General features: G+C 45.5%; 1 protein-coding gene across 1 annotated transcript in view; it reads left to right on the forward strand.

Annotated features, from left to right (window-relative positions):
- KIF13A (kinesin family member 13A) overlaps positions 1-22,669 on the forward strand; it is a 762,232-nt gene that overhangs the window by 569,756 nt on the left and 169,807 nt on the right. Inside the window, exons 28-29 of the mRNA XM_086965110.1 lie at positions 7,897-8,023; positions 14,572-14,627. Of these exons, the coding sequence (XP_086821236.1) occupies positions 7,897-8,023; positions 14,572-14,627 (183 nt within the window). The remainder of the gene's footprint in view (positions 1-7,896; positions 8,024-14,571; positions 14,628-22,669) is intronic.

The following is a 22,669-nucleotide window of genomic DNA, read 5'->3' on the forward strand; positions in this document are numbered from 1 at the left end:
AAATTGTTGCCGCCCTCCCCACTCTTTGACTAATGGTCCATATTGTTAGAACTGTTAACCACATGATTCAAAACTTTTTGAACTGCCAACGGAAGGTTCTGGGCCAACCATGCGAGACTAGAGACATTCTGACTGTGCTGGAACTCGCCTGACCCCACCCAAAATGGCGCCGACACAAAATGAGACTTTTTGAATAAACTTTATTGCACCCTGACCACGCAGCTTTTTGCCCCGAGATATGTATGTAGTTTTCTTGGATAATGAAAGTAGATACGAAGGATATTGAGTATGTGCTTGGACAATGAACTGACTTAGGGTGGGTACTGATTATGATTTGGAAAATGAATTGGTGTAATTTAGGTAATGAATGAACATTGGATAATGAATTTATGAATTTATTAAAGATGAATTACTGACATGCATCATGCTTGCTCTGTAGGGAAGTTTAATGCGATTTTATTGCACTGCTGCACTTTATGCAATGAACTGCCACCAATTCCGTTCAACACTTTTTATTAAAAGTATTTTGAAAAAGAAAGCATGGTTGTGGCAGTTGCATTAATGAGTTTTGGATGTCTTACTACTGTGAGCGAAGAATAAGTATGATGAAGGATGTAGATCAAAAAAGGATCAGATATTTAGCAGCTACATTATGTGTCACAGGCAGCCAGAAAGGTGTTTTAGACACCCTTAAAACAACAACACCGAAATGCCACCTGACCGTCACCCTTGCACCCGACAAAGAGGGTTACGACCAAGTAACTCATGTAGATACGCAGATCGTCAATGATTATCTATCTGACATTGCTGGTCCCTCTGGGCTTAAACGCCGAGATGGTAAAGAAATGCAGTACGCGGAGATAGGTCGAGTATGTGGTAGGTAAAAACATTTTCGGACTACTGCATGCTGATGTACTTTGAATGCTGCCCCCCACCCCTTCTTTTTCCTCCCTTCTGCAGGTCACGTCAGAACGTCGGCTGAAGTGTGGAAGAGCGATGGTCGGACCACCGACGAAAAGGGAAAGAGGGAATAAGTGTGTAGTCCTCATAACGATAAGTTTTAAAAAAGACGTGGACTTGAACATAACTGTTCCTCCTTAGGACATAGCGACTGAGAGGATGGACTGACATAGAAATTGGACGGGTACTGAATGACGAAAAAATGACTAGAAATGACGCATTTAATAATGTAACTGGACGTTTGACTAGGTAGGGAAAGGACAAAGAAAAATATACGGGTGGGGGTTGCCACGGCACCACCCGTCTGGGAGGTTAGAGGTGTTGCTGATGTTCAGAATGCACTGCCCCCTTTCTCACACTCTTATAGATGTGGCCAGGCTGCCCGACTGTTCTCCCGATCAAAACTTGCCGTTGCCTCAGCCTGGAGAACTTCCCACCAAAGGAGGGAACTGAAAAATGGTTTAAGATCCAACCATGGGTAAATAGCGCGACCAGGTTAATTTCTGATCGACTAACCAAGGTGTAAGTATTGGCAATTGAGAACGCCCGCAGGGATGACAAGCGAGAAGAAAAAGGAGGGAAGGGTAAAAAGAGCTAAGCACGTAGATAAATAGGATAGTAAAGATACGTAGGATATAAACTAAAATCTTGTTGGCTAACAATTGTTTCCTGTCTTGTCGTGAATGTCTTATACATGTGTAATGCAGGTACTGTCTTCCTTGTCTGAGTTTGTGTGTGTGTGTAATGTACGGATTATGTCTTCCCTCTGTCTGTATCTGCGTGTTACCTGACCTTTGCTGTTCTGTGTTGTGAGCGCACTAAATGACCTATTTTCGTACACGCCTCTCTCTCTCTCTCTCTCTCTCTCACCACCCCCTTATCTCTCTCTCTCTCTCTCTCTCTCTCTCTACATGTCATACGTGTACCGAATGGCTCGTTTAGATTGCGGACGACTCTCACTCTCTATGAGAGTCTCCCTATTTTCTCTCCCTCTTTTTGGTAAAATTGTGCCCCACCGGCACCAGTCTGATTTGATACATATTGAACGCGAAGGTGTTCAGCGAAATTGACCGAAACTAAAATTGATTATATCTCGCCATATTACTACCTCTCCTTTCTGCAAAATGAATGAAATTGAATTGGCTGAGAAGGAAAGGACAGGTAAGACGACTAAAGTCCCCCAAATCTGGCCAGTTATAGGGGAACTGTATGTCCATGGCACCTTATGTCTGTTCTTCAGAGACGAACACCAACGTCTAGATTGACCCCCAATGCCCAGATTGCCCCACCCCCCTTTTGCACCCAAGCGCGAGCGCCCGAAGCATCCCTGCCCCATTTTTGATAGACCCCAGTTGCTGTCCCGAATATAAACATGATGACCATGAGTAGCTGTTGACCCCCGAGAAAACACTGTTTTGCCTGACTCTCGATGATGGCTCCCCCGTCCTGTTTGAAAAGGTTAGCCAGTCCTGAAGGGAAATGCTCTGTAATGTTGAATATGATGTAATGCACAGTTGATGGGAATCTCATTTACCTCACTTGATTTATAAATAAGACGATGAATAGACCTGCCATGAACCCAGTAGGAATACTGACACATGCACTGCTTAGTAATGGACCTCTGACTGTGACCAATGAGCGTATCTCCCAAATGCGTAGAATTGAGGGAGGAATTCACATGCGTAGATATCTTCTTTTGCCATTTCTCTAAAACCTTGTCTTGTACCTATTCAAAGATTCACGATCACCGAAGGAGATGGGTCAGATGCGACGTACAGCCCGACTGCGGATCTTGGGACACGTGTGACCTCGACCAAAGGTGGAGCCGCAGTGCAACAGGATACAGGACGAGACCGCAATTTCAACGTGGAAAATGAAAAATGATGGGCCGCCTTGAAGCCCTCCGTCTGCTAACCCACGTGTGCCTGGAGTCTCCGTCCCCCTTCTTTGGGCTCGATTGATGGGCCTGCCTGCTTGTTATCCTTTGCTCCCTTGGTCCCTTTTGTGTGTCCCAGGAACTCTGACCCAACTCCGCCCTCTCTCTCCTATCGACTATTTGAACCACACTCACCCTCATTCCCACGTGACTTTTTGCCAAAGGAAAAGAACTGCATACCAGTGGGAATAGGGTGTTGCCACGGAAGTGTAGGTGCCGAGCATAAGGCGCCGCCAAACGGATTGTTTAGGGAACAGGACTGTGGTCTAACAGCAGAGGACTGACCGCACCCTGCAACGCGTAAGGATAGAACCGAGCTGGACCTATAGCTCCCCCGCCGGTGCTCAACAGCGCCAACGAAAGTACACGGACTAGAGCCTACCAGTGATGGCTCAATGATACAAAGACACTGTGACGAAGAAATCTTGTGTATTGAACTGAATTCCGCTCTCAACTACCTAGTCAAAACTGTTCATTGGTCACATTTTTAAGTTAGAAGGATTTATGCTATGTAGTGCGTTTAATTGTCAGGAACACAACGAAAATGCAATTTCCTATGTGCTGCATTCTGCCCATCACCTCGACTGTCTATGATTGTACGCCAAATGTTAGTATCGACAAAATGCTAATTCATCAACGATGCCTGTCTACCTGTAAACCCATCAATTGCAAAAATGACTGCTGTTATGTAAAAAGGGGCGACTGTGAAAGTTGAAGAAATTGATGTACATAGACAGCATTCATTCCCCTTCTTCTCCCACTCCTCTCCCTGTGAGCACCATGGATACTGTAAATTATTGACCGTATCACCCTGCCAGTAAGAGCCCGTACCCATATGCATATGTACAGCCATTCTAGGCACCATGGCCTTTTTTCCCATTGGAATCCCCGGCTTCCCTCCTGCGCGTATCTTAAAACACCCTCTCTCATGCATAGACCATGAAACCCTCTCCCTCTGCGCGACCCTGCTGTGAAAGGCAACTCTCCTGCTTGACCCGCACAAAACCCCCCCCCATTCCCTCTTGAAGAGGCATCCTTCGCCTTAGCTGACGTAGCCCTCCCCAGCTGCACCTGACTGCCCCCGCTCTCTCATGTACGGGTCATCAGATCTCTCTCTCTCTCTCTCTCTGTGTGACTCTGTCCCTGTGTCCACCCTGGCTACCCCTCCCTTCTCCTCACATGGGCAAGTCATAAACCTTCTTCTTCTGCAAGGCCCTGTCCTTGAGAGTCACGGCCGCGCCTGACCAACACCTCCTCTCCTTCCATGAATGCCCCTCTGTTGACCAGCCTTCCCTCCGCGCTCGATTGTCCACGCGGCATGAATACCACTCCTTTGATGACCCCCTTCCCCCGAGTCCGGCTGACCACACATGTCCGAGGCCATCGCCTGAGCCAGGAAATACCATTTACTGCCCTTATTGTATGAAGTCACTCCTCTTCAGAGGAACCACTATTGATCCTAGCCACCCCACCCCCTGGGCTATAATCAGGCGTACACATCCTACGGAACACTCAGCTGCGTGATTGCCCTCCCCTCTTATCAGCAGGTCAAGGGTCCCCATTGTGAACATATGTGGGGTAGGATTGACACGAGGATTATAGGGATGTCTTTCTTTTGCGTCATACTGTCCTGATTGTACTATCAAGTGTTTTGTAAGGTATAAAAGCAAGAGTCTCAGCTCACTTGTTAGAGCACCTCCCGAAAGACACTGTGTTTCGTGTCCGAAATGACTGGCTCTCCTCATGAGAATTAAACTCTGTTCTTGATTCCTGCTTCCAGCGCCCGTCTCTTTATTTGGTAATTATTCAGCATGGGAACTAAGAGGCGGTTTGCGCCAGCGGCCTGGGCATCGATAGAATTATGGGCTCCTTTTCCACAACCCACCTTCAGACTACTGCTGACCTCCTGCATTTGCTGGGGTTCTCCATCAACGTGCCAAAGTCACACCTGAGTCCCTCTCAAAAGCTCCCCTTCATTGGAGCGGTTCCGGATTCGACGCTGTTTCGGGTTTATCCTCCCAAGCAGCGAGTCCGGGATATTCAGGCTATAATTCTGATCTTTCAGCCTCTATCCCGGGTTTCAGTCAGGATGGCCCTCCGGCTCCTGGGCCTGGTGGCCTCCAACATGCCAGATGGCAAATTCGGGGTCTGCAGTGGGATCTGAAGTTACAGTGGACACAGCATCATGGCATCCTGTCTGATCATGTCCGGATCTCGCAGGGCACTGCACAACAATTGCAAAGGTGGCTCACGAATCGCGATTGGGTCAGTGGCAGATCCTTCTCCCGTCCCCAACTGGAGGACACAGTGGTAACGGATGCATCCCTCCTGTGATGGGGCGGCCACTTGGGAGAGGCGAAGATCAGAGGCCTCTGGTCTTCGGCAGAGTCCCGGCTCTATATCAATCTTTCGGAGCTTTGGGCGATCCGACTTGCACTGAAGGCATTCCTTCCCACTGTCCGGGGAAGTGTATTGCAGGTTTTCACGGACAACACCACCACCATGTGGTATTGCAACAAACATAATGGGGTCGTGGACCCTATGTCAGGAGGCTCTGCACCTCTTAACATTGCTTAAACATCAATGCATTACCTTGGTGGTTCAACACCTGGCAGGTTCTCTGAATGCAAGGGTGGACTACTTCAGCCGCCGGTGCTTGATGGATCACGAATGGCGTCTGAACTCGGACATGGCGCAAGGTCTCTTTCTTCAGTGGGGAGAGCCTTGGTTAGATCTATTCACCACCGAAGAGAACATGCAATGTCTTCAACTATGCGAGTTGGAATTTCCAAGGCGACACTCGCTCGGCAACGCTTTTCGTCATGAGTGGAGCTGCGGTCTGTTGTACGCCTTTCCGCCAATACCACTTCTCCTCAGAGTGCTGAAGAAGATTCGGCGCGACCGAGCCCAAGTCATCCTTGTGGCTCCCGAATGGGCACGAAGATACTGGTATCCCGAGGCACTCAGCATGGCGATCGATCAACCGATCCGACTGCCTCTTCGGGAGGATCTTCTGTCACAGCAGCAGGGGACAGTCCTACACCCGAACCTTTCCAGCCTCCACCTTCATGCGTGGAGATTGAGCGGCGACAGTTGACAGCTTTCGATCTTCCTCCCGAAGTCTGTGATGTCAATCTGGCAGCCAGGCGTCCCTCCACTAAGACTTTATACTCCTGCAGGTGGAATAAATTTGTGGCATGGTGCACAGCAAAGGCTGTGGATCCCCTTTCTGAGGTCCTTCTATTCCTACTATCTTTGGCCCATCAGGGCTCTGCTCTGGTCACTATCAAAGGTTATCTTTCGGTCATCTCCGCCTTTCTAAGGTTTCCATATCAGCCTTCTCTCTTAAAGTCTACGGTTGTTAACCGTTTCCTGAAAGGCATTCCACACATGTTTCCTCCCATGCCTTTCATAATGCCTCAATGGGACTTAAATCTTGTCTTGACCTATCTGATGTGCGCTCCCTTTGAGCCCCTTCATAACTGTCCTTTATGTCTTCTCACTCTAAATACGCTTTCCTGGTAGCTACCACTCTGCCAGGAGAGTGAGTGAGCTCCAGGCTCTTTCTTCTAAACCTCCTTTCCTTTCATTTCATCCGGACAAGGTGGTTTTAATGACCCCTCCTTCTTTCTTGCCAAAGTTTGTCACACCCTTCCACATCGGGCAGACCATCACTTTGCACACCTTCTTTCCGCCTCCGCATCCTTCAAAAGAGGAAGAGAGGCTCCATCTTCTGGACCCAAAACGTGCACTTTCGTTCTATCTGAAGCGCAGACAACAGTTCCGGGTTGATGACCAGCTCTTTGTTGGCTATGTGGGTGCCAAAAAAGGTCGGGCCCTCGTTGGGTCGTTCTGTGCATCAAAGCATGTTACTCGTTGGCTAAGAAGGAGCCTCCTGTGGGGCTGCGTGTCCATTCTAATAGGACAACGGCAGCCACCTCTGCTTTGGGACGCGGCGTTCCCTTGCAGGACATTTGTCAGGCAGCTACGTGGGCCTCGTTGCACACATTTACCAAGCATTACTGCCTTAACAGTCAAGTCCTGAGAGACAGCTTCTTAGGCAGTTCTGTTCTCCGTGACTTTCTGGTGTAATCTTGTTTGTACATCCACCACCGGGGTTGGTATTGCTGGGGTATCTATTCTAAGGTAAGGAATCTATCACTACTGTGTCTCTTTCAGATGCACAAGTTACTACTTGTACTTGTGTAACGATATATCTGTAAAAGACATTAGTTAGTGATAGATTCCTTACCACCCCACCCATCTCCCCCGTTCTGCGAACTGATATCTAGGGTTAAAGTCATCACTTTCAGGGCCCTAGTTTCATGGCACCAGTGGTCAGTTTCTTGCATGAATCTTCGTTCCTGGCGTGAAAAGTCGTGTACAGAGCTGACGTACGCGTGCATGGGTGACGCCTAAGTAGTCTCCATGACGTCATCTCGGCGCTTACGACGCCAGCGATGGGCGCGGAGCCGCACAACGCCACCTACCGACGCACAGGGGTACTGCTGACGAAAAATGTTCCGGATCCAGTCTGACGCCTGGGGATATTCTAAGGTAAGGAATCTATCACTAATGTCTCTTACAGACATATCGTTACACAAGTAGTAACTTGTGCTTTACTCACACTTGAAATGTTTTTGCAGTAGGGCACTGGCTCATTCAATGCTGGAACTCTCCTTGACATACCATTCTTCAGAGGAGACCATTTCTCTGACCTGGAATACATACATGCTGCACAAGCGACCACATTGAAATAACGAATGAGTTGAGGTGCCTCCCATTGACTCAGACAGCCAAAGAAGGCTTCTATCCTGGTGGGAGATGCCCTTTAACATTTCATTGTAACTTGATGACTTAAAAGCTGATTCGATTGACCCATGACTCCCATATTTTACAATAAGGAGGCAGAGATGGAAAGTTTACAGTTTCTGGTTAAACGGGAATATGACTACTGTAGTACCACAGTAGTTACCTAACATTTAACTTTTCTTTTATAGAGAAAACCGAAGATGACATTGAGCGAGAAGCAAGACTTGTCGAGCAGTGGGTGGGGCTGACAGAAGAGCGGAATGCTGTGCTGGTGCCTGCACCAGGCAGCGGAATCCCAGGCTCCCCTGCCGATTGGTAAGTGAGGAAGGAGCTGAGAAATTAAAGCCCATTGGATTCTGTAACTGCGCCTTCCTAGCATCTCTTCCTTCTGTATTCTTTCAACTTCTGCTTGCACGCATAAGGAGTGTGTCAAAATGAGACGTATATTGTGTTTGGTAGAAGAATGCCTTCATTCTAACAGTTGTTCTTGTGACTTGTTGTGAACAAATTAAAAAAATGTTATGTCAAAAATACAACAAAAAAAGCACTTATATTGGGGGAAGTTCAATAATGTGTGTTCATGGAAGGATTTACTTCTATGTGTAGGTATTTATTGTGAATATGATTATGGCGCAGTGGGTGAAATGGAACAGTGAAGATAAGATTCTCTATTCTGATTCTCATCTACTAACACCATTTCACAAGTTTCAATGGGTATGAGTTTCCTTCTCTTGCACAGACTAGATAGGATTTGCTTTTAATAATGCCATTCATTGTCACATTAGGGGTGTGGGTTGTCTGAAGTGAAAAGGCTCTTGAATAATGCCCTTTTTAATTTAAAAAAACCTTTTCATGAATAAGGGTACCTTTCTAAATTATTATCCTAGATTCTCCATCATTGGCAAGATTTATTTTTTGGCACTAAGTGTAAATGATCAAATGTCATTGATAAGCCATGATCTGGAATAATATTTATAATTTCCAGATTATTGTTCTCTGTTTTTTACTTGTCTGACATTGTTTTATCCATAAATATGGAATATCAACATCACAGTGGACTAAATAACTTAATGAGGAAATCCGAGATCTGAATTGATCTGCAATCCAACCCCATTTGATATCCATCTGTGGCCGAACCTAATCACATCCTTTTCGTTTAGCCTATGATTCAGTATTCCTTCTTGACATGTGTTAGAAATGGAAAAGCATTTTCCATGCCTTACACCCATCTCCTTCTTTACAGTTTTCAGTTATGTCTCAGATGGGTGGTCTCTATACAATGCTGCAGGTTCTGGTTTCAGTATTATGGTCAGCGAGAATCTAGATTAAAGAGGTAGTGTTTGGTACAGAATGCACTCGTCTTGGCAACATTTTCAGTTATCCATCAAGAAATGCGAAAAGTAGGACGATTGGTTTTATAAAAACTCTTTGTTATCATGATTTTTTTTATAACCCATTTAATAATACACATTTTTATTGTTTGATTATTTAAAATCTTACAATGGATAAAAAATGATAATTCATATTACAACACATACATTTCGAGTACAAACATATTAGGCTAAAAATATAGTCATTATACTAATTGAGAAATTCCACATTTTAAAATATTGCAATTCTGAGTGGCACAAAACGTATTCTAAATATTTACTATTAAACCCTTTCTATGCATTCTCATCGATCAAATCCTCTGGGGTTAATTTCTTTTTTACCATTCGTTATGAATTCTGCATTTGTAAGATGTATACTATATCGTTTGATTTTAGACATCTTATAAGTGCTTGTCTGCAAGTCCGAATTTCACGGGTATTAAAATGCCACTTAAGTGCCAATCTTCTTTCTTCCCTCAATTGTGTACATACGCAAAGCAAATGGATAATGTTCTCCTCTCCTGTTTTACATAATCTGCAGGGTGTTTGTTATGTATAACCCATTTCCTTGAATGTCACTCTAGTACAAGCAAGTAGGTATGATTGCATGACTGCATTACTAAACAACATTAGCACATATCATGCAGAACGAAGTTCATATAAACCATCCATTGAATCTGCCACAATCCCCATCACCACATCCATACCACCTGGCAAACACCACCCTAAACCTTGGAGGTTTCCAAGAGCATTACTTCGCAGTCTAAAGTGCAGGGCCGCCTACCTTAGAGTTGGAGAATAGACACCAGTTCTTCCAGGACTTAAAATGTTTTTTGGGCACATGCGGGCTGCGTACACAGGCCCTCCAGGCTCCTACATTGATCCAACCCCTTCTGCCATATCTCCACCGACGGAGGCTCTAGTGCCTTTCACAATCTGGCAATGTCCCTCTTAGCAATCACAAGACCCAAGCACAGCAATATAGGTTTGTACCTATTACTATCTAGGCCATTTGTGATGTTTAATTAAGTAATTCTAGGGTCCTATAGATGCCCCCAGCCTAGCCCCGCCCCATGGCAACCAATCACCCTCTCGCAGAAGAGGGCAATTTTCTCAGATGACCAGACAGTATATTTGAACTCACCCCCGTTGGTGCGAGCATCGTAAATACGTCAGTGAGGGCACCATTCCCATCTTCCAAAGCCTTTCACAAGTACAGTAGGCATGGGTGCAGGTATTTGAGCTGTTTGGCTCGGAAATGTGATAAACTCGCGGCATGCCGAGGAGGCGCGTGAGCCTCCCTCCAGTCGTCCTCCACCAGAGACCCCAAATCTCGCTCACACAACTTTCACAAGTGGGCAAAGAACTCAGGGGAGTTGACAACCAGGGACTGGTAGACAGCAGATATGTTGTGGATTGCCAGATGATTAACAGGATTTTGCCCTCCAGTGGGTTGTGTTCTAGATCAGTTGTGTAGGGTGTAAGTGCATGCTGGAGTTGTAAAAATCCGAAAAATTGGCTGTGATGGAGATCTTATTCCTTCTGCAGTTAAGCAAATGATTTCACAGTCACCACAGACATGACATCCCCATTTGGACATCCCAATGATATCCGTCTGTTTGAAGCCCTTCAGATCAGACACCTACCGAAGCAAGCGTCAAATCCACAGAGGTATCTCGCCAGTGAGGCGCTATGCCCACCCCAGGACCCTGTTGCTCTCCTCCTAGACCAGGAACACTGCTCTTGTTGTGGTGGTGCTATGAGGTTGAATCTCCATACAGCATGTGTGAAATCTGCAACTCCTTTATCTTCCCCCTTTTCAGATTCAACGCCCGGTCCTCTGCTTCATCAAACTGCCATTCATTAGGAATGCCAAGATGGAACATCATGTAGTATGATGTAAATCTGGGGTTGCCACTGCTCACTTAAAGGTGGATGTAAAACACTTAGACAGTGCAATCCTAAGGTGACTTTGATTCCTCAAAAAGCTATGTAGAGCTGTATTTATGCAAGTGAAAAAGGTGTGGGGATTCATGTAAGGGAAATTCTGTAATTGATACAAAAGTCAGGTAACATCACCATCTTAAAGATTGCTGATTTCCACAGAAACAACAGTGAGAAAGTCAACCGAAACTTGAAGTCTCTGTTCTTCCAGTCCATTTGCGGCTGGATAATTCCCCCCATGCCTTACGGACATCACTAGTGGCATAAACCCTCAGATATTGACTCCGCCCCCTGATATTCTATAAATCCGTCGCTCACTTTCTAGGGTACTGGGAGGACCCGATTGTGTATAATGAGTACTTACTTTGATTAATAGTGAGTCTAGAACTGATCCTAAAAGTGTTCAAGATCTGAAGACCTTCTAGGGGCAGACTAATGCAGTTTGTCTAAGAAAATTAGACCATTATCCCCGAATAGGTCTAATCTATCAGGCACCCCTGGGGCCAATAAAATCCCCACACTTTAGCATCTACACTCAACCATTACGCCAAGAATGCAATGGCTAACAAGATGGATGACAAGGGGCACACCTGTCGGGTACTCCGTTGTACCCGAAATGCGTCTGAGATAGAGCCACCTATCTGCACTTGTGCAATCAACTCTGTATATTACAGTTTTACTGAACTAATTCATTTAGGACTAATGTTCATCTTAGTGAGAAGGGGGAACAAGTAAACCCACTGCCCAGAGTCAGGTGGCTTGCCTAGGTTAGCAAGAAAGAACACCTGGGACCCCAGCAACCTGTCTGCCAAAGTGAGCATGTTGTGGACGCGTCTTATGTTATCAGAGGTTCTTTTCATGAATGTTATATGCAATGTATTTTAATGGAACGGAAACCTAAAACTACTGCACAATTACTTGCTCAATAGCAAGGTTATGATTGAGAAATAAAAAGCACAAATGGTCATGCTTAACTGATGCAGAAATTCACATTTGTGTGAACAAAATCCAGAAATAAGAGTGTCCCTGTTCCACGCACTATGTCGGCATTATCCATGGGCTTCCTGGATGATACTCACCCACACTGAGATTGTTGCTTTAAATGTTTCCTCCTGTTTTTTGGGGTTTTTTCCACAGGTATCCTGGAATTGAAACTACCTCCCTCTTTGTACAATGTATCTCCCTGTTTTAATCCTACTGTATCCCCCCCCAAATTCCTTTGTTTACCTCTTATCTATCCTGTAAAGCGTTCTGATACCCTCACAGGTCTGGTTCGCGCTCTATAAAACTCTAAATAAATAAACTTCATCCTTGTACTCAAATATCAAAGGGGTACTTTCGCTACCAGGACAGAGAGTAACATTGTCCGTTTGTCTATTCCCACAGATGCACTTGGCTGCATAGATGTTCAAGAAATGGTCCACTCAGGTCTGGGGTTGGAGGTTGTAATCCACACTGGTAACAGCTTTGCAGTTGCCATGGGCCACTATCCCACAGACAGTCTTGGTATACCCTGTCCTAGCGGCTACAACCAGGTCCTCTCACAGCTTATATTTCCAATCCATTTTAGTCTGGCAGAGTGCATCATTATAATCCTTTCTAGCACTAGGAATGCCTTGCCTATTTCTAGCTTTCAGGCTTTGAATATGGATGTCTCTTAATCTCCTGCAGTGACTGTTAAACCATGCACAATGCATGTATACCCTAGAAGCCCTGCTACCAACCTTGCATAGCGGGCCTTCAAGTGACCTAAACAACTTTTCATAGTGCTTGGTAATAGACACAATTTCATAAGTTGTCTATGCACTGTCACCGAATGCCTCCATATTTATTAATAGCTGCCAGGTCATAAATCTGGACCCGCCTATCTGGGTCCTTTAAAATTGCTTTCCATTTTAATGCCCGCTTGTTGTTTGTGAGTAGTGTGGTTCAAACCTAGATTCAGAACTGCACCCCTAATGGGCACCAGACCCAATCCCTTTTAAGGATGAAATGGAGAGCATTGTGATCACTAGTAAAGCACTGTACGACCACCATATCTTTAAGAGAGAGCCACAACACAGTGACAGAAAAATATATTCAGTGTGAGGCTTTAGCAGCATGTTCTTGAATGTGTGGGCACCTCTGCGACCCAAAGGAGATCTACTATTATATGCTCTAAGGCCAAAATGAAAGGATAAACTCATCAGATGGTTAGGGACCAAGGAGCAACTCTTTACAGGGGCCAGATCTAACAGGTGGAACACCCCAAACAACATCTTCTGTTAGATTATAAGGTGCGAAGCCTAAGGATTCGAAGGTGACATTAAAATCACCGGGCAGCTGTTACCTTATCATGCTGTGGGAGGGAATCTATAGAATTTTTTAAGGCGTGGAGTGTGCTAGATGAATTATTGCCCTCCGGCCATTGTAAATATTCAAAACATAGCTCAGGGACCCACCCCCAACACATCTCGTAAGTTAATTTCAAGCCTTGTAATAATGAGGGCTAACACATTTTTGATCTACATAGTTAGACTGCCTGCTGGCCGACCCCTACCACCTGAAGTTGCTGGACAAGAAAAGGTGGTAAAACCAGACCTGTGAACTGACTCCACACACCAGGTTTTCTGCTGGATACAAATTTCAAAGGAGTCACTAAATATCCCCAGTCCGCAGGCCCTTTATAAAAGCCTACTCAGTCGGCTTTTATATACAGGGACGAGCCGAGTGGCAGCGCTGCAAGCGGCGGCATCCCTGACTGAAGTAGCGACATCAAGGAGGTCATCAGTTCCTCTGACCACCAAGAAGACGTCTCTCAATCGGATTCAAATGGTGGACAGCCAGTTGTGACCTCCCAAACAGCAGATGAAATGATTTGATAAAATCACTAACTTTTTTTGTTTTTTCAATTCACAAGTCACAAATAGGTTCAGTTATAATTACTGCTTGGGCGGATGTTAAGTAAGCTTTGTCTTTCCCCCTTCATTTGCTGCTGTAAGGTTTTTGAAGCAGAGATGTGTTGTGTTATGAGTTGTATTGCTTACGTGGTTGGCCGTTGCTGGCCCGTGCTGGGGATGGGGAGTTGGCAAGACAGTTTTTTTAGTTATTGTCTTATGCTGTGCTGTCTAGGGGCACTTTGTTGGGATTGTTGGGGGATGGCAAGTGGGGTGGGTCTCTTTATAGATTTGATAAGGGGAATCCCTTTGGCTAACACACGTAATCGTTATTAATTGATGACGTTGAATATTCGAGGCATGGGTTCTCCAACTAAGTGGCATAAAATCCTGATCTACCTTAAAAACATGGTGTGCACATAGCCCTCCTTCAGGAACACACCTCGCTCTGGTTGAAGCAGACTGTCTCCACCGGAGGTGGCAGGGACATCTTCACGCAACTACGTACTTGTGTGATGAGCCCTCCTCTGGGTGCGTGTGGGAGTTCCTTTTAAAACCACTGAACAGCAAAACACCTCACCTTGATGGGATTTGCATAGTGACATTTAGTATGTTAATGTAATCCCTGTTCTCCAGGTTTAGTGACTATTTTTCATTTTGTTCTTGATTTCAGGAGTCCTCCGGGTGGAATGGAAACCCACATCCCAGTGCTTTTCCTTGACCTGAATGGTAAGCTGTCATAAATTTAAGATTTTCACTAATGCTATTTAATGTGTGTATGTAAGTATACACGTAGTAGAAGTCTAGCTATGGATCCGCATAGTGCAGTATTTTGCAATGCAATATGAAGTAATTTAGGCCAAGTGTTGGGAAATGAACAGTTCATGATGAAGTGCAGTGTGTAAAGTCGGGATGTGAGGTGAAGAGATTCCTTGTTGTGGAACGTAAAATGTAGCAGATCTTGAAAGGTCCTTATCAGTGGCTTAAGAGGCATTTGGTTGTGTGAGCATTAAGCCCCAATCTGAATTTCAGTGTTTTTGGGCATAGCTGGTTTTGCTACAATACTGTTCAAGAAGTGGGAAAAACAGAAAATTGCACAATGGACTGTATCATCCCTTGGGTTAACAATTAGGATTCTGATAGAGACTTCGACCCTCAGATCCCTCACCTTTTAGATATTCCCCAAGAGTTACACTGTATCCAGAAAATCATAAGCTGTCCCCTACCTGCCTTTAGGAAGTTGCCTTGTGACTCCATGCCAACATCGTTCCACTTTGGAAGAGACCCGCAGGACCCTATATAAGCGCCACCTATGGGCGATGACCTTAGTGCCTTTCTTTCTGTACCAGTAGACATGAACGTCAGCTAGCCCTGGTCTCTTTGTGACTGTGTTCTTTCCAAACTTTCGAAATGTCTTTACCAGTGTGCAAAAGAAATGTCCCCCCTCTCCCTCCCCCATCCAAAATCAACAGGGATTAAACCTTGTGGGAAATGTCACAAATCGATGTCTGTGACAGACCCCCATGAGGGTGTGTCTAGAGTCTTACTACGACTCTAAGGCCTGCAGCAACTGTGCCTTGATGCATCCGAAGGCTGTCTGTGAGCATGAGACAAAGCTTTCCGTCGCTAAACATTGAAAGACTCTGCATTGGTTGTTGTCCCAGGGAAGAATTTTGTTCTGCACCAGAAGGTACTTACCCTGTGTCTTGCTTAACACTCCAAAATGAAAGACATTCAGCACTCCCAAAATGAGGCACTCGTGAAGCAAGAAAAACATTTGGAAAACAAACTCGGCACTCACAAAATGAGGCAAATGAACCTTCAAAAGGCAGTTTCAAAATGAAACTTGGGGTTTTATTATTACAACACTCTCTAAAAGGGAGACTTTCCCAGATGTCAAATGAAAGAATCAAATAGATAGAGCACGTATACACAGCATGAAAACATATGAAATATATACACAGAGCAATTAAACGTATGGCTTATATATTCAAAATAAGTATTAGAAACTCACCACTGAAAGAGTGACCGAGAAGTACATTCCTCTCTCACTCCTTTAAATGCACATCCAACATGTTATGTTCCAGCAAGGCTGTTTTGTTCTGTGAAGAAATGAAAACATCCCACTCTGAAGCTGCAGAAAGCCACAACATGAAACCATGCTATAGCACAAAATGATGTTGTACATTCAAAATTGAGTCAATGGTCAGCACACAATCTCACAATATATAACTGCATGTAGCAATATAAGCACATGGTGATGCAGAGGTGCTTGACCTCCAGCTCCCCATTCTGGAGGTCAACACATACATACGGACATGCTTCAGCCTGGTCACACTGGTTCTGAGCCCTTACACCTGTTATTTAAGGTTCTCACTGACACCCTCTTAGGCACTGGGGCCAAGTCCTCGTCGGGGCCTCCGGTCAAATGACAGATTGTCCAATGCCATCGTCCTGTCCCAGGGAATGTGGATTTCCTCACCCAGCACCCTACACCAGAGAGCCATGTAGTGCAGGCATTGATTGCAAGGTGAAGCCGGATGCATTCCCTTTTACTGTTTCTGATACAGAGTTTAAGAGGATTGAGACATTTGAGAAGTGGGCATTTTCTTCCATCAGTCTTGCCTTACAGTTTATGAATGTCAACGCTTCGCTGGGCCTCTATACCCATGCCCTGGGGATTCAGATCTCCGAGTTCTTTCCATTGTTCCTGAGGAAGCTTGTGCCATCCTTTATCAGAAGGCAATGCAAGGTGGTTCTAATGCAGCTTACTTCGAGGTCTATGGGAGAGGGCTTGACACAGTAGATTTTCTGTGCAGGGCCATAGGTACCAGTGAGGCCTTCGTCAGAACGCCTGGATGCAGTCCACTTGTTTTTCAGGTGATGTCAAAGCTAGCTTGGTGGACATGTAATTAGACGAGTCATTCGTTTTTTGGAGAGAAGGTGGACATGGCTCTTGCAAGGGGTTTTCCATATCATCAGCAACTGCACCTGCGCAACAACCCCCAGAGTTCTTTTGGGGCAGGGGCTGCGGCTGTGTTACTGACAAACATCATAGGCAACAGGGGCAGCATTGCCGCAGCCCCCAAGCCTTTAGTGGTTCTTTACCCACACACAGGCACCTCTAAAGTGACAAGATTCAGTAGTTTCTGCAAAGATGGTAAGCCATACCTTTGAACAATTGGGTGTTACAGATAGTCTATCGGGGCTTCGCACTACCATTTCTCAAATCACCGCTACACCTTCCATTTTTTTCATAATGGTTGACAGAGAGCCATCTGTCCCTTTTGCAGCTGAAGGTTTCGGCTCTTTTGGCCAAAGGAACCCTAGACAGGGTCACAGTTGTTATTCCTGCTACTTTCTGGTGCCAAAGAATGACGAAGGCCTTCATCCTATGTTAGATTTTTGCCCTCTCAATGCCTTCCTGTGGAAGGACGAATACAAAATGCTTACCTTGGTCTAGGGTTGTCTGCTCTCATACTCTGGATACAGAAAGGTAGCACTAAACTTGCAGGACACTTAATTTTACATCCCCGTCCTGAAGGGCCATGGGCGCTTTCTGCGGTGCACGGTGGGGGAGGAGCATTTTCGGTTTACTGTGCTCTCTTTTGGTTTCTCCATTGCTCCTCAGGGGTTCACGCAAGTGATGGCGGTGGTGGCAGTCCACCTTCAGAGGTCAGGTGTTCCAGCCATCCCCTACCTTTGACTAGCTTCAGACTTTTAACCATGAGACAGGGAAAAGGGCATGAAAAGTAAAAATAATGTGTAAGGAATCCAGTAACAAAGGATGAAATCAGGGATGGAAACAAATGTGCTAAAGTGATCTTAAGCTATTTAGTGCTGGGTGGCAGAAGAAAGAAAATGAGGGGAAATTAAGAGTAGGCAGCCTTGGTATTCAGCAGCCTCACGATTTCTGATATGCTGGAGGTGGCTTCCTAAGAAAATTTTGGGCACCTGCACTTATTTTTCTGTACATTAAGCACTGCTGTGAAGTAGCAGATTTTGGAGACCATGTACAAAAGATGACAATAATAGACAATTCTCCTCTGTGGCACTACAGACAAATTAAATAGGCCTTAAGTCTATCAGGAACACCTTTGAGCCATATTGGTATATTACACAGATGTTTGAAGGACTTCACAAAACAGTATCCAGCAATTATGTAACCGAACACCATTGAGACCACTGAAATTTCACCTCAGTGAGCACAGTTCAAACATTCCGCAGGTTGGATTCCCCTGATGGCTGGCTCAAAAGTACTCCTACGTGCAAGGGGGAGCCCACATGAAGGAGGCTTATCTCTGCCACACTATCATTAACCCCTTCGAAGCTAATGACGAGCTGGGCTCGTCATGGTGCTTACCTGCCGTGCGCGGATGACAAGGCCAGCTCGTCATGAATTACCGTGATTTTGGTTTTTTCAGCACAGGACGGGAAAACGCCTAGCAGCCATGTGGTTAAAGAACAGGTATCTATAGAAAGGACTCTGTGTCCCTTGGGAATGAGGAGACCAGAAGTAGAGAAGCATAGGTTTCTGATAGAGGCTTCTAACCACGGATTCTTCACATTTTGAATTTTTCCCGGGCGTCAAACTGGATCTGAAAACTTTTGAGCAGTACCTCTGTGCCTCTGTAGGTGGCGCTCTGCTTCTCCACATTGAAGTTTTTCTGTTCAGGAAATGACATGGCAGGCCCTTATAGGCGCCAGTTGTGATCGCTGTTGTCAGTTTCTTTCTTTTCATGCCACCACATGCGGATATGTTGCTACATGTCATCTCTCAAGAGACCCGTTTACCTCAGAAATTAAAACATCCAGTTTTCAAGGGAAATATCACCTCCCAAAACTGCAGAGTTTAAACCTTGTTGGGGCTGTCACAAGCCTGTGACAGATCCCAGTCAGGTTTGCTTGGTGACTGAGTTTGGCCCACAACCCTAAGGCCTGCTGTGCAGGGGCAGCTTCTCCATAATGGCGGAGGAGCGTTGCCCCACTTCCAGAAGATTATTTAATAAAACGATATTGACATATGCAGGGAGGAGTACTGTGCACTTATAAGTGCACATGTAGGTTTGGCCAGCCGTTCTAGGCCATCCAAACATGTATGCACATTTGCCTTTCTCCAACCCGTCTGTATTGTACTACTGAGTTGGAGAACCCCCCACAGGCTCCTAGGCACCATCTGAGCAGCAATCGAGGCAGCTCAGACCAATCCTGGTGTGCTGCTCTAATGTGAGAGTAGCATCTGGATTGGGTGGGGAGTGTGTGCCCTAAGGAACCATCCCCTTCTGGCTTCCGTAGCACAAGGAGCAAGGCGGCTGGCAGCGGGAGCAGAGAGGAGCGGCAGGTAAGTGGCTTTTCTTTTTTTCATTCTTAAACCTCTCCTCTGCCACCCCTTTCCCTCGCTGCCCTACCAGTTCTAATTGCTGGCAGCCGCCACTGCTGCTGTGATGGCACAGCACATCTATGAATCTGAATGCCATACGAGACCACAAGGTGACTCTATAAATCACCAAGTATCGGAAGATTCCACGTTGCAGCCAATCCATGTCAGGGTCGGGCTTGTTCCTGGTCCAGAAGTTGGAAGAGTTGATCCGGAGGTCGCAAGTCCACTGTGTGGTCCCAGGTCTATTAGTTTATGGTGCTACTATTTTGGCTGATGACCGCACCCCATGTTTTCACAAAAGTGCTGGAAGTTGTGGAGGCTGCATTAAGGAGCACAAGAGGCAATATATTTTCGTACTTTGATGACTGGTTGGTAAAAGCGGGGTATCCAGCAATGGTCAAGGAACATCTTCAGTGCAATATGACCCTCCTCCACAACTTGGACTTCATGATCAGTCCATAAATGTCATCTTCATCCCATGCAGAGTCGGATCTTTATATGGATGGAGTACATGACCAGCATGAAGGCTTTTCTTCCTTCCCTGAGAAATGTCGATACACATCTGACCTCAACATGGATCCTAAATCTGACCATCCTACTCCTGCTGGGTTTAATGACCTTGAGCATCCTCTTGGTGCCACATGCCAGATGGCTGACTAGAGCCCTTCGCTTGTGTTTGAGACAGCAGTGGCTACAACTCCACGGGAGTCTCTCTGCTCAGCTGCAGATCTTCCAGTCAGCCTACCTATGCACTGATGGATGTGCTACTCCAATCTACTGGTTGGTCCTTCCTTCAACATCCCACATACACAGGCCACTCTTCCTCGCTGTGCTTGGCTGGAGCAGTGCCTGCATATAAATGTAATTCATCTGCAGGCAATTCTCCTTGCCATAAAAGCCTTTGTCTCTTCAGCCTTAGGGAAAGCCATTCAAATTCTGTATTTCAACACCATCACCTTCCACAGTCTCATCAGACAGGCCGTTGTGGTGTCAGGATTCCTTTACTGGAAGGTGATTAGCCTATAGCACTGGGCTCAGCATCCAGGAACTTATTGTGCCACACCTTATAAATAAGTAAATAAGTAATGAGAAATAGGTTCCCTCAATGTGAGTGCAGATTGTCTGTATCACTTATCCTTGGAGGGCCAGGGTTGGAAGATAAACCATGGCACACAGCAGTAAATGTCTTTGGTTTCGTGCTATAAACTTTCTATCTTATGGTTCCCTGGGGTACGTTTTTAGAATCACTAGATCACAGGGCCTGCTACACATTTCCTCCAATTCTGGATCTTTGAAATTTTCTGTTAAGATGCAAAAAGATCAAGTACAGCTGATTCTAATCACTGCAGATTGGTCTAGGAGGGTTTGGTATGCGGATCTGTTGGCACTCAGTATTTGTCCTCCTCTCCCATAGTATGTTGACCTGCCCTTGCAGCAGGATATTCAGGGTATCAATCCACAGAAAGTGTAGCTGCATATGTGGAGATTGAGCAGTGCCAGCTCCAGTCATTTTGTCTAGAATCTGAAGTCAGACGTCCTCTTACTGACCAGTTGCCAATTACAAAGTCCATTTATGCAGGACAGTAGAACTAATGTGTTTAGTGGTGTAAGTTGTCAGGCTACAGCCCTTCTATTCCGATGTTTTATGTTTCAGACAGCCCCTTGCCCAGCAGAATCTAGTAGTGACTTCGGTTAGCTTATCTGACTGCCCTATCCACCTTCATGTGCCTCCCAGTTCAGCCTTTTTGTGAGTCTGTCAGTTTTTTTCTGAAAGATTTTCTTTACTTGTTTCCTCCTAGTTCATTTATTATTCTTTAGTGGATTCTAACTCTGTGTTGACTTTTCCAAAGGCATCCCCTTCAGATCTGAACCACAGTTGCCTTCTCAGCTTAAAGATTAAGACAGGCAATAACTTCAGCCCAGAGTTGCGATAAACTTCATGCCTGTTCGTTTTGACCACCATTTACAGTATTCTTCATGGATAAATTAAAACTTTCTATACTTGTCCGTCTTTTCTTCCAAAAGTGATATATATACTGTTATGTTAGATGAATTTATACCGTGAACGGATACTCAAGAGTGTCCCGGCACGTGCTTGAAGGAAGCAGACAGAAACCAGAAATGCTAAAAGAGGAAGATCTTAAGCTTTTTTTTTTTAAAGTTGCAGGATTTTGGATGCTGCGCAGCGTTAAGGTCAAAGCATTCCAGGCTAAAGAGGCTTTTCACATTTCTTCCTCTTCTGCAAATAGGGCGGACCTGAGCCATAGAGTGCCCTATGGGCAATAGGCAGAATTTTAAATTGTATTCATGATTCCACTGGGAGCCTGTGTAAGGAGCGTAAATGAGCTTGCACGCTACATTTGCTAGACAACCCGAACAACAATCTGACTGCAACGTTTTGGAAAACCTGAAGTTTGTTCAGGAGGTAGCTGGTTCGACCTACATAAAGGGCGTTTGCATAGTCAAAACTGGACATAATCAAGGCACGAACAACTGGCTCTTTGGCAGGTTTCGGAAGGAGAGGAAGACATTTTCTCAAGGCTTTCAAAGTGCCAAAGCAGGCCCTGGCCAGCTTCTTGACTTGAGTTGAAAAGGACAGGTTCTCATTGAATCAGACCCCCAGACTTTTTACATCATTACCCGTTGCACTAGGCAAAGGGAAGCCGGGGGGTCATAACCTCTCTCTAAAGTTGTCAGGGAAAGTGCCGTATAAGAGGACCTCAGATTTCTCTACATTACATTTTAGCTGCGCCTAAGCGAGCCAACGAAAGACAGAGGGCAAGCAGTGTTGAGCCCATAGAACAGAGTCATCATCCCTACTCCATTAGAATAAAAGCTGGGTGTCATCCGCGTACGCCATCACCTTAGCCCCTAAAGACTCCGCTAGATAAATCAGCGGAGTGACATAGACTGGTAGCCAAGGCTGACAGCGTATTAGCAGGAACAGCTATGGACTGGGCATTCAAGGGAGCTGTGTCCACCATAGTGCAAGCAGAAAAAGAAGCTTGTATGGGGCAGGTTTTTTCCTGAAAGAACTTGGCAAGAGTATTGCAGCAGTGTCGGAAACAGGGACAGCACGTGTCTGGGCACTGGGAGACATAAAACTTTGCACAATCGAGTACATTTCTTTAGAACTGTTGTTAGCTTGATCAATGCGGGAGGAGGAATAGCAACTTTTTGCCACTGTAATAGCTTTATAATAGCCTTTTTGTTTTCATCTAAGTGTATGTTTAGACATTGAGGAGTAGCCGCTAGAGCGCCATGCCCTCTCCAGTATTTTACATTCATGTTTCAATGATCTCAGCTCCGAAGAAAACCATGGTTTGCACAGGGACTGTCTTGCTAGCTCGGGCTGAGCCGATGCAGAGAGAGCAGCTACAGAGTGGGAAAT

The sequence above is a fragment of the Lissotriton vulgaris genome, chromosome 4_1, assembly GCF_964263255.1.
Source record: "Lissotriton vulgaris chromosome 4_1, aLisVul1.2, whole genome shotgun sequence".
Classification (NCBI taxonomy): domain Eukaryota; kingdom Metazoa; phylum Chordata; class Amphibia; order Caudata; family Salamandridae; genus Lissotriton; species Lissotriton vulgaris.